At 33.8% G+C, this 12,530-nt stretch overlaps 1 protein-coding gene across 1 annotated transcript; it reads right to left on the bottom strand.

Annotated features, from left to right (window-relative positions):
• Positions 1–6,960: 6,960 nt before the first annotated feature.
• gphb5 (glycoprotein hormone subunit beta 5) lies at positions 6,961–10,762 on the bottom strand. The gene is made up of 3 exons (XM_023290618.3): positions 10,261–10,762; positions 8,905–9,097; positions 6,961–7,291 (listed from the first exon to the last, which is right to left on the bottom strand). Exons 1-3 carry the CDS (start codon positions 10,287–10,289, stop codon positions 7,100–7,102), a joined length of 414 nt encoding a protein of 137 aa, XP_023146386.1. The 5' UTR covers positions 10,290–10,762; the 3' UTR covers positions 6,961–7,099.
• Between the last annotated feature and the right edge of the window lie 1,768 nt (positions 10,763–12,530).

Below are 12,530 nucleotides of genomic sequence, written 5' to 3'. Positions count from 1 at the left end.
CAGAGTAAAGCAGTCGAGTTTAACGTTGTACTTGTTGAAACAAAGCTAAAATGTGCTTAAAGAACGTCCTGATGGGTGTTTTCCTGGAGAACTGAAGGTCGTGGATGTTTTTTATCTTCACATGTCGACCTCAGACCCCTGCTGGTCTCCAGACGCTTCCATCTGTTCCTGAAAGTCTCCACTTTTTTAAATATTTGGTGCATTTGTGAAAGTGATTCTGGGTGTGGATAGAAGCTGCCGATTCCGTAACAGAAAGCCGGTGGTCCAGGTTTAGTTGTACCTCCTGCAGAGTACGAGGTTCTGCTGCGACCCTTAAACATCCCTGCAGCAGCGATTTAAACGTCAGAGGAGTTTAAGGCCGATAAACTGACGGAGCGGATCCTGGAGGCCATCGGTTCTCGAGCAGCGAAGGGGGATGGGGAGGAAAAAGACCTGTAGTGGATTTAAAACAGTCTTTTCTCCAGCCAGCCTCATCACTGCACTTTTAATTTATTACATAAAAATAGATAATAAACATAATAATAATAGTAAATAAATAAATAGATTTAAAAAGGTAAACGGGTATAAAATCAGCAATAAAATGAAATGAAAAAAAAAATTAATTAATAATTAAATTAATATTCTAACTAAATTAATAAATAAAATAAATATGTAAATAAGTAAAGAATAAACAAAATAAATAAATACAAATAAAAATCAATTAGCCTATAAAATTAATAATAGTAGTGGTAATAGTAAATAAAATAAATATAGGAATTAGCAAATAAATAGTAAAAGAGAATAAAATGTACAAGTAAAAATGTTAAGACAATTAGACAATAAAAATAGATGACTATATAGTAATATTAGTAGTAACAGTCAATAAGTAAAATAAATAAATACATTTAAAAAGGTAAACAAGTATAAAATCAGCAATAAAAGAAATAAAACATTTAAAAAACAATTAAATGAATTAAAAATTAACATTATAAATAAATGAATGCATAAAATAAATATGTAAATAAGTAAAGACTAAATAAAATTAATAAATAAAATTTAAAAAATTTTTTTAAAAAGGCCGTCAATCAGTGGAGTTTTAGTTTCACACTATGAAAGAATGAATTGCTGTTTATAATTTTTTTCTGAGATTTTATTATTATTATTATTATTATTGTTATTATTATTATTGTTATTATTATTATTATTATTATTACTAATGATAAACAGAATAATTTGTTACTATTTACCAAATGTTCCCTGTTTTGGCAAATTACACTAGATTTAGTGGTGACACTTTATTCTTTTACAATGTCTGACAGTGAAATTATGCAGTTTAATTTAAAAAAATATTATTTCACAAATATTTACTGTTATTTGAAAGAAAAATGTAATCATATATTAAGTGTTGAAACACGGTAAATAATTCTTTAACTGTCATTTTACAGATTTTCCCCGTTTTGCCAAATTACAGATAATGTCTAACAAAGTTACTAACAAAAAAAACCAAATAAAAAACCCAAGCACTCTGTATTTTTACGGATAACAATTTGTTTATTTATATTATGTGATGTGTGACCATAAAACTGCATTTTTACAATTACAATTTTATTCTATTTAAATCGACTTAAAAAATATCATAAATTATTTCATAACATTACTAGGTTAAATTAAATTAAATTAAATTAAATTAAATTAAATTAAATTAAATTAAATTAAATTAAATAATAATTTACCAAAACTGTAAATAATGTCCACAACACAAATCTGTAATTTTGCAAACAGTAATTTGTTATTTTATGGTGTGTGACCATAAAATTACACAATTTTATTGTATTTAAATAATGTAAAAAATAAAGAAATAAAAATCATAGCTTATCTTGTAACATTACTTTAAAAAATAATAACAAAAAAGGTAGTTAAAAATGACTCTCTACAAAAATGTTATATAATGACCTGTGTTATATTTAAACCAGATAAAAAATAAAATAAAAAATATAATATATATAATAAAAATATATAATATAATAAAAAATCTGAACTTTACAGATATTTACTATTATTTGAAAATTACCTTGTTGTATTTAAATCATCCCAAAAAATCGTAGATTATCTTTAAAAATTTCTAAATAATGATAAAAATATTTCTAAATGATGTTATTATAAAAATCTAATATTATTAATATTAATTATATATTTTTCTTTTTTTTTTGTATATTTTATTATTTTATTTTTATGTATTTTTGTTCCACTTGCAGCCACATTTTCACCATTTTTCCACAGATTTTATTATTTCTCAGCTCTCAGACCAGTTAAAGATGCTTCAGGCGGGAGGCTCACTTCTTCCTGAACGATGTGACTCATCGTGTCTCCCGGAGGAGGAAATGTTTCTCCGGTTAGATCCTTGGTGGCTTTGTGGCTTCACATCGAGCCTCCTCCTGCCGGCAGCCCCTCCGCCCTCCGGCTACAGCCCAACAGGAAGCTGTAATGTCAGGAATGATTAGGACGGCAGGGGTCTCATCTGTCAGGAAGATAACCGAGGTCTCAGATAGATAACCTCCTCCATGATTCTCCTCCAGCCTCCTTATTCTATCGTCACCTTCAGAAGACTCCTCAGCTTGCTTTTATAGCCTCTTCTAGTTCTGGATTTACCTTCTAGTGTTAGAAGGTAAATGTAGTGTTAGAGGGCAAATGTAGTGTTAGAGGGCAAATGTGGTGTTAGAGGGCAAATGTGGTGTTAGAGGGCAAATGTGGTGTTAGAGGGCAAATGTGGTGTTAGAGGGCAAATGTGGTGTTAGAGGGCAAATGTGGTGTTAGAGGGTAAATGTAGTGTTAGGAGGTAAATGTAGTGTCAGTAGGTAGGATGTACTGAGGTTCCACAAGCTCAGATGTAGAAAACCTGTATTTTCTACACAATGTCAGTAAATGTGTTGTAGATCATCTGTAGTACCTGGTTGTTCCTCCAGGTGGAGCCTCTCATTGTTTAATACTGTAGAGACTAGAAGAAGCATCCCTCAGACTACAGACACCTCATTGTGGGAATTTAGTTAGCGATGGGCACCATGACAAAGACTACTGTGGTCATTAATGACCCCCAACCAGAGTTCATGTGTTTAAGCCAAACTGGAACTGATTGAAGGTATGTGTCCACAGGATCCATCAATTTCTCTCATCCTATTCATTGTCTATGTGAAACACACCACATTGCATGCTGGTTGAGTTGCGGCGCGGTGCCTCAGGACTGCCTGCAGCTCATTTGCACAAATAGCTTCGTTTCTACTTTATACAAATGCAGCATAGGAAGCGCCGTCTGTTGGTTCGTAAAACGTCTAAACTAGCCGCCACTGAAGTAAAACGTGGACAGATTCTGCAAATGCACAGTGATTTCTGGTGAATTATCAGAAAACAGAAGAAGGTTATTTGGTCTGATGAGACCAAAATTGACCTTTTTTGTCTATTAGACAAGATGCTGGGTTCGACAGACTCAAAACATCCTCACAAACACAACATCCCCACTGTGCAGCATGGTGGTGGCAGCATCATGACCAACTCTGGTCGGTGTTTTTTACATCTTTGACTCGGATAACTGAGTTCTACAACTATACCAACTCTGGTCGGTGTTTTTTTTTACATCTTTGACTCTAATAACTGAGTTTGATGACTATACCAACTCTGGTCGGCGTTTTTCACATCTTTGACTCTAATAACTGAGTTTGACAACTATACCAACTCTGGTCGGTGTTTTTTACATCTTTGACTCGGATAACTGAGTTCGACAACTATACCAACTCTGGTCGGCGTTTTTCACATCTTTGACTCCATTATCTGAGTTCGACAACTATACCAACTCTGCTCAGTGTTTTTTACATCTTTGACTCCATTATCCAAGTTCAACGACTATACCAACTCTGGTCAGTGTTTTTTACATCTTTGACTCTAATAACTGAGTTTGACAACTATACCAACTCTGGTCAGTGTTTTTTACATCTTTGACTCCATTATCCAAGTTCAACGACTATACCAACTCTGGTCAGTGTTTTTTACATCTTTGACTCTAATAACTGAGTTTGACAACTATACCAACTCTGGTCGGTGTTTTTTACATCTTTAAATCGGATAACTGAGTTCAACGACTATACCAACTCTGGTCAGTGTTTTTTACATCTTTGACTCTAATAACTGAGTTTGATGACTATACCAACTCTGGTCGGCGTTTTTCACATCTTTGACTCTAATAACTGAGTTTGACAACTATACCAACTCTGGTCGGTGTTTTTTACATCTTTGACTCGGATAACTGAGTTCGACAACTATACCAACTCTGGTCAGTGTTTTTTACATCTTTGACTCTAATAACTGAGTTTGACAACTATACCAACTCTGGTCAGTGTTTTTTACATCTTTGACTCTAATAACTGAGTTTGATGACTATACCAACTCTGGTCGGTGTTTTTTACATCTTTGACTCGGATAACTGAGTTCGACAACTATACCAACTCTGGTCGGCATTTTTCACATCTTTGACTCCATTATCTGAGTTCGACAACTATACCAACTCTGCTCAGTGTTTTTTACATCTTTGACTCCATTATCCAAGTTCAACGACTATACCAACTCTGGTCAGTGTTTTTTACATCTTTGACTCTAATAACTGAGTTTGACAACTATACCAACTCTGGTCAGTGTTTTTTACATCTTTGACTCCATTATCCAAGTTCAACGACTATACCAACTCTGGTCAGTGTTTTTTACATCTTTGACTCTAATAACTGAGTTTGATGACTATACCAACTCTGGTCGGCGTTTTTCCACATCTTTGACTCTAATAACTGAGTTTGACAACTATACCAACTCTGGTCGGTGTTTTTTACATCTTTGACTCGGATAACTGAGTTCGACAACTATACCAACTCTGGTCGGTGTTTTTTACATCTTTGACTCGGATAACTCAGTTCGACAACTATACCAACTCTGGTCGGCATTTTTCACATCTTTGACTCCATTATCTGAGTTCGACAACTATACCAACTCTGCTCAGTGTTTTTTACATCTTTGACTCCATTATCCAAGTTCAACGACTATACCAACTCTGCTCAGTGTTTTTTACATCTTTGACTCCATTATCCAAGTTCAACGACTATACCAACTCTGGTCAGTGTTTTTTACATCTTTGACTCTAATAACTGAGTTTGACAACTATACCAACTCTGGTCAGTGTTTTTTACATCTTTGACTCCATTATCCAAGTTCAACGACTATACCAACTCTGGTCAGTGTTTTTTACATCTTTGACTCTAATAACTGAGTTTGATGACTATACCAACTCTGGTCGGCGTTTTTCCACATCTTTGACTCTAATAACTGAGTTTGACAACTATACCAACTCTGGTCGGTGTTTTTTACATCTTTGACTCGGATAACTGAGTTCGACAACTATACCAACTCTGGTCGGTATTTTTTACATCTTTGACTCGGATAACTCAGTTCGACAACTATACCAACACCAGTTGGCATTTTTCACACCTTTGATAAAGCCTCAGGAACATGTAAGCTCTCAGATATTATATGAAACCTCTGTAATCATGCGAATAACGCCACTTAGCGCTTTTCTTTCTTCTCTAACCAGTGGGAAGTTGTGCTCAGGGCCCTTAATTAGCAGTTAACGAGTGGTTGCATCATTAGGCTCCATCAAAGACTGATTATCCCCTCAGACTTGTTATCATGTCGATTACGGCCGTCGCTTTGTTTATGAAGAAAAGTTGCCGAGGGGAGCTGGGGACATATTTTAATAGTTTAACCATCTGAACCCTTAAAAACCAGCCAAAGGGTCTGAAAACCATAAACACCATTTATCAGTGTCGGAACCTGTAAAAATATAAAGAAATGTTGGATTTTTAACTATTCAGTGGTTATTCTAATCAAAATGAACCAAAATCTACTTAAAAATGACCAGAATCTGAACTTAAAATCTTACTGTTTCATCAAAATCACTTTATTCTGCACTTATCATTTAAAATTTGTGCAAAATAAACCTTTTGCACTATTTTTTTTTGATAGTTCTTGGATGAACTGCAGGCGTTTCCACAGAACACGTGGCAGAAAACCATTATGGAATGTACCAGTAAAATTATAAATATGAAGTCAAAAATAATGAATAAAATATTAAATCATTTCCATAAGGACTGAAAAAAGTTGTTTTATAATGTATCATAAATCATGGAACAATAGAATAATTAATATGAATATTAAAAAAATTGAAAATTTAATTAAATTAATTATTAAATAATTAAAGCATTTTATTCAAGAATAATAAAGATTTGTCTTCTTCAGACTATAAAGTAAGGAACTTTGCGGTAACATTCTTAATGTAATAAAAAGTTAAAGTCAATTATGAAATTATTTGAAAAAATCTAATAAATTAATGATTAGATTTTTTCAAATAATTTTATAATTGACTTTATTTTTTATTACATTAGAAATGTTATTAAGTTCCATAATTTATAATCTAAATAAGATAAATCTTTATTCATTCTAATGAGTTAGTTTAATAATACATTTACATTTTTAAATGTATTAAACAATAATACATCAATAATTCATAATAATCATAATTTATTTTCTTTCATTTAAATTTTTCTAAGTTATTCTATTATCTAAATTAGATAAATCTTTATTAATCCTTAAGGAAATGTTTTAATTATTTGTTAATTTATTTTTATTTATAATGTGTTCCTATTAATAACTGTATTATACTGTTAAGTTCCATGATTAAATTTTTTTTTTATCTTAATTCATTTAAATGTATTTTATTTTCATATTAATAATTTTATTGTTAAATTCCACAGTTTATAATACATAATATCTCTAACCCAGATGAATAAAGTTTAATCTTATCTCATTATGTGCTATAATTAAGAATACGGCAGTAAAATCATCTCTTTATAACAAATCATACATTGGATCCACCATTAAAAAAGACCAATATTTTATATATTTTATAATTTTGTTTATTAAAAAGCTTATTATGAGTATTAATTACATCTGGTACCAAAACAAAGAATCCAGACAGCAGCATCAACTGAATCCCAGTTAAACACATGTCGTAGTTGTTTGTGTTTGCTGTTCATATGGAGGTGATGCACTCGGTGGTGCTGGTCAGACAGACTCCACAGTCACACCTGAGGGCCACCGGGTAGCTGAAGGTCGGGTCCACGTTGGGCTGGCAGTTTGGGAGTTTCACCGTAGCCACACGGGATTTATTGTAAGTACAAACCCTCTGATGGGACTCGATGAACGGAGGCTCCAGGACCGGCTTCTGGAGGCCAAAACAACACAAAAACATCTTCACACTTTAGTGATTATTTCCTCTACAGATGGAACCTTCTCACCAAACACCTGATAGTAATATTACTCTGGTTTTTAACTCGACTTTCTGGTGTTTTTGTTGGTTGAAATCTCCTCTTTTCAAGTTGTAAGAAATCATGTTTTCAAGTTCTAACTGGTCTGAATAAAGTTTAGTTAACTAGAAATTTGAAAAAGAAAAACCCCTGTATGTTAACAAATTAGCTGTAATTTTATAGAAATAAAGATTCACATCCCTTCAAAGTTTTCAATAGCGTTTGGCTTTTTTTTTGACAAATGCGTACAAAAAAGACGGATTTCTACAAAATCATGTTAATTAATAAAAAATTATATAAAATTGTGAATAAGCAATTGCAAAGTATTTATTTTATATTTCTGATTAATTGACATTACTTTGTAGAAATGTGTTTTCACTTCATAAGAGTTTTTCTTTCCTGGAAGTTTTACCCATTTATTGCTTTATATTATATAATTTGTCTTTCTTTTTTTTTGTTTTTATAATAATTTATTATAAAAGTCTTTCATGTCAAAATGAAAACTGACTTCTATCCAAAGTAATGTCAAATAATTAAAAATATCCAATCACTTCTTTAGAATTTATAAAATAAGTTATATACATATACAATAAAAAATATCATAAAATATTTCACTTATCACTTATTTAGAAGCTAGTATTTTTAATTAATTAACATAATTTTGGAGAAATCAGTTTTCACTTTGACATGAAAGAGTCTTTTTGGGGGCAATATTATTATTATTTTTTAATAGTGTTTTACCTTAAAATTATTCGATTTGAATAATTAAAAAATAAATTATAAATTATTATTTTACAGATATTTGCCATGATTTGAGAGAACAACTGTCCATATTAAGGATTTTTAATATTCCCATAAATATCCAACAATCTAAAATATTAGTGTTTTACCATTGAAAAATGGAAAAAAAATCATTTAAAACTATTAATTTATGTTTTAACTGTTTAAAAAAAAAAAAAAACTAACAAATGGGGGAAAAATTTAAATAACATTCACATCAATATTCTTTGTTTTTACAAACAGTAATTTGTCATTTTGCAATGTGTGACTGTAACATTATACAATTTTACTGTATTTAAATCAGCTAAAATATCACTAATTTACATTTATTTGCTGTTATTTCTACAGGACAGTGCTCCATTTTTTCATAACATATTTTTTCTTGCACCCTTGCAGATTGATTTGACCATTTTTATAACAGATTACGTGTCTATCTGCATCTATCTGTTCCTGTTTTACCTCCACGTTTATCTGCTGGATCTCAACTCTGCTGCTCTCAGACCGACCTGAACACAGAAAACATTTTCTTTACTGGAGAATCTGCAGGATTTACCTCAATGTCTGTCTGTCTGTCTGTCTGTCTGTCTGTCTGTCTGTCTGTCTGTCTGTCTGTCTGTCTGATAAACTAACTGTCTGTCTGATAAACTGTCTGTCTGTCTGCCTTCCTGCTGAATCTTCTTCTACCAGCAGCAGGATAATTTTATTTAGAATAAACTTGTGAGATCTAATCTGATCTTCTCTTCCTCCTCACCTCCCAGGTCTCGCAGCGCCCCCAGCAGGCGTCGGTGGTGACGTGCAGCCCTCCACAGCCCGGTTTCCTGGCCAGGAAGGTGAACTCTCGGACCGCACAGCCGACGAACCGCCGAAGGTTCACGGCTGAAACGCTGCTGCTGGTCTGGAGACAGAACCAGAGCAGGAAGCAGCTCAGCAGCAGAACGGAGATCCTGGAGGTCAGAGGGGAGTTTTATCAGAGCTGAAGAGGAGGAAGGAGGTTTAAAGGACTTCAGGTGAGAGGTGAAGGTAAAAGAAGCAGCTGGGAGCCTTTAATTCACTGATTTAAACAAGGAGGAGGGGGAATCTCCACCAGCTGCAAATAAAAAAAGACATTTTATAGGAGGAATAAGTTTCTTAAACACAGTATCACGATTTTCTACACTGTCAAAAAAAAGATTAAATAATGTAATAATAATTGTTTTTTTCCCCCAAATTGTGGGAAATGGTGGGATACTATAACTTTAATAAACTGTATAAACTTTGAAAATGACAGAAAAGTATTAAAAGAAAAAATCAATTATTAAATAAATTATTATGTATAAAAATACAGATTTTTGAAGTTATCATTAATAATAATAATAATAATAATAATAATAATAATAATAATAATAATAATAATAATAATAATAATAATAATATAATTTTTTATTTTATATATATTTTTTTTACTTCTTTTTTAAAAAAAAAAAAAATTTAAACCATTCTTTAATATACACTATTTTTCCTCTTTGGTAACAGTAAATATCTGTAAAATAGGAATATTTTTTCTAGTTTTAAATACAGTAAAACTGTCTCATTTCATCATCAAACACTGTAAAAGAACAAATTACCTGTTTTTTAAAAACAGATTTTTAAGTTTTTCAGTTTTGCCCTGCTATTTTATGATTAATTCATGAATTAAAACATTTTTTCTGTGATTTAATTATGAAACAAAATTGAACAAAACGGTCAAAATCTGTGTGATGTGTGAGTAAACTGCTCAAGAAATTACAGTAAAAGATTTTTTTTTTACAGTGTATGTAGTTCATGTCATCTAACAAAAAATATTCTTCTTTGAGGAAATTTACACCTAAATTAGATAAGACAAGATGGAAAATGTGTACATTCTGAGTTAGAACAAATATTTGTCATTTTTAATCCTTCAAATTCATTCAAATTATGACAAATATTTAATTATATTTTTGCTAATGTAAATATAGTTGAGAAAAAAGGTATAATTTTATGGTTGTAAAAGAACTTATAAACATTTATGTGAACGTCATTTACAGGTTTTTTTAGTCTATAATCAGTAAACATCAGCAGTATATTTTTTTCTTTTTCTGTATTCACTCACCGTTGTGTCATTTTCCTCTGAAGTTTCATCTCAGCTGCGATTCTCAGTTGAATCTAAGAATAAAACTAAAGTTGAAGCAGCTTTTTTTGCCGTCTTCTGAGCAGCCACGTTTACTTTTTAACACTCTGACAACTAGAACCTCGGTCCTTGTCGCTGCTCTGACTCTGCTAATGGATCTGACAGGACACGTCGAGGCTCTTTATCATCCGGTTCCATCATCCAATCAGGTCCTCAAGTCCTCATCTCTCCGACGCCCTGAATCCCCCCGGGGCTCCTCTACCTGTCGCTGCCCATCACATCCAGCCACCAGCCTCCATTAGCTTGATTAGGGAAAGACTCTGGCCTTTTGTTCACAGTTGTTCGAATGGAAAAAGGGGGAACAACGCCGTCAAACGGAGCTCCTACCTGAGTCAATTAGTTCCTGTTCGCACATGCTCACTGTAGCGATTTCACCCCCGAGCTGGTGGTGGGGTCTGTTCAGCAAAGTCGAGGCTTTCTGCAGGTTTAAAGCAACATCTGCCATCCAGTCAGAACAGAAAGAAGGAAAATGTAATCTCTTTTACAGCAGAGAGGTTGGAGGTCTGTGGGCGTCTTTAGCTGGTTTCCAAAACAGACGAAGGTTCCCATGATGCACATAAAAAGTATAGAGAAGAAGTTATCCAGGTTTATTGCTTCTCAACATTGATTTATGGGCAATTTAAAGAAAAAAAGACTTTTTCATGTTAAAGTATGTCAGTTCATGCATTAGTATTCACTTCCTTCAACTCAGTATTTTGTAGATGAATCTTTAGCTTCAGTTCCATCATTGATCCTGTTGGTCTCCATCAGTCTAAATGTCTGGACGCTGCAGTTTTACCTCATTCTTCTTTATAAAACTGATCAAACTATGTAAGTTTCCACAGGGATCATGGAGTGAACACAACTTTTTCTAATTCTCAGTTGGATTGAGGTCTGGACTCTGACCCTGCCTCCAGAACTTTCACCTTGTTGTCTTTAAACTATTTCTGAGGATCTTTGTCTGTTTGCTTGGACTCATCGTCTGGATGGAAAACTGATCTCCTCCAAGTCTCAGTTCTCTTCAGACTGCATCAGGTTGTCCTCCAGGATTTCTCTAGACTTTGCTGCATTCATTTACCCTCTACCTTTGCAATCCTTCTAGGACCTGCTGCTGAGGAACATCATGATGCTGCCACCACCGTGCTTCATATCATGATGCTGCCACCACCATGCTTCACATCATGATGCTGCCACCACCATGCTTCACGTCATGATGCTGCCACCACCATGCTTCACATCATGATGCTGCCACCACCATGCTTCACATCATGATGCTGCCACCACCGTGCTTCACATCATGATGCTGCCACCACCATGCTTCACATCATGATGCTGCCACCACCGTGCTTCACATCATGATGCTGCCACCACCATGCTTCACATCATGATGCTGCCACCACCGTGCTTCACATTAGGCTTAGTGTGTTTGTAATGATGTCTGCCAAACACAGTGTCTAGTTTAATTGCCCAAAAGCTCCATTCTGTTCTCCTCAGACCAAAGAACCTTCTTCCAGGTGTCTTCAGAGTCTCCACATGTCTTCTGGTGAACTCTAGTCCACATTTAATTTAAACTTTTTCCATCAGAGTCTTTCTCTGTGTCTCCATAAAGCTTTGACTGGTGAAGAACAGACAACAGTTGTTGTATGAACAGTCTCTAACATCTCAGCTGCTGAAGCTGGAACTCCTTCAGAGGAGTCATAGGTGTCTTGGTGGCCTCCCTCACTAGTCTCTTTCTTCTCATCTCTCAGTTTTTGAGGACGTCCTGCTCTAGTCAGATTTATTCATGTTCCATCTTTCTTCCATTTCTTAAAAATAGATTTAACTGGACTCCAAGAGATCGTCAGGAACTTGGACATTATCTCATATCATCTCCTGATTGATGCTTTTCAACAACCTTTTCTTAAAGTTTCTTGGAGTGTTCTTTAGTCTTCATGGTATCGTTATATCGAGGATACTGATCCACCAGAGACAGGACCTTTCAGATACAGGAGTTTGTATACTACAATCACTGAGAAACATTCACTGACCTCAGATCATCTTTAAAAGAGTCATTTTAAAGAGAGTTCTTCTGCCACCTTTTCTCATTCTCTTTATTCTGCCTTTCCAGTAACATTCACAATGTATCTTCACATCTTCAGATGCATCTTAGTCATGACAGTTGACAAAAGATGGAGAACGAAGATGTGGAGGTACAAAGGAGGTAGATGAACTGA

Source organism: Amphiprion ocellaris, chromosome 20, assembly GCF_022539595.1.
Source record: "Amphiprion ocellaris isolate individual 3 ecotype Okinawa chromosome 20, ASM2253959v1, whole genome shotgun sequence".
Lineage (NCBI taxonomy): Eukaryota > Metazoa > Chordata > Actinopteri > Pomacentridae > Amphiprion > Amphiprion ocellaris.
The sequence above is the reverse complement of the archived record's forward strand: the minus strand, read 5'-3'. Positions and strand labels throughout refer to the sequence as shown.

Coding starts and splice junctions, on each gene's coding strand:
- gphb5 (XM_023290618.3), bottom strand. CDS start 10,289: ATGAAACTTCAGAGGAAAATGACACAACG. Junction 9,098..10,260: donor CAGAGGAAAATGACACAACG/GTGAGTGAATAC, acceptor TCTGACCTCCAG/GATCTCCGTTCTGCTGCTGA. Junction 7,292..8,904: donor GGCGCTGCGAGACCTGGGAG/GTGAGGAGGAAG, acceptor TTTGGCCTCCAG/AAGCCGGTCCTGGAGCCTCC.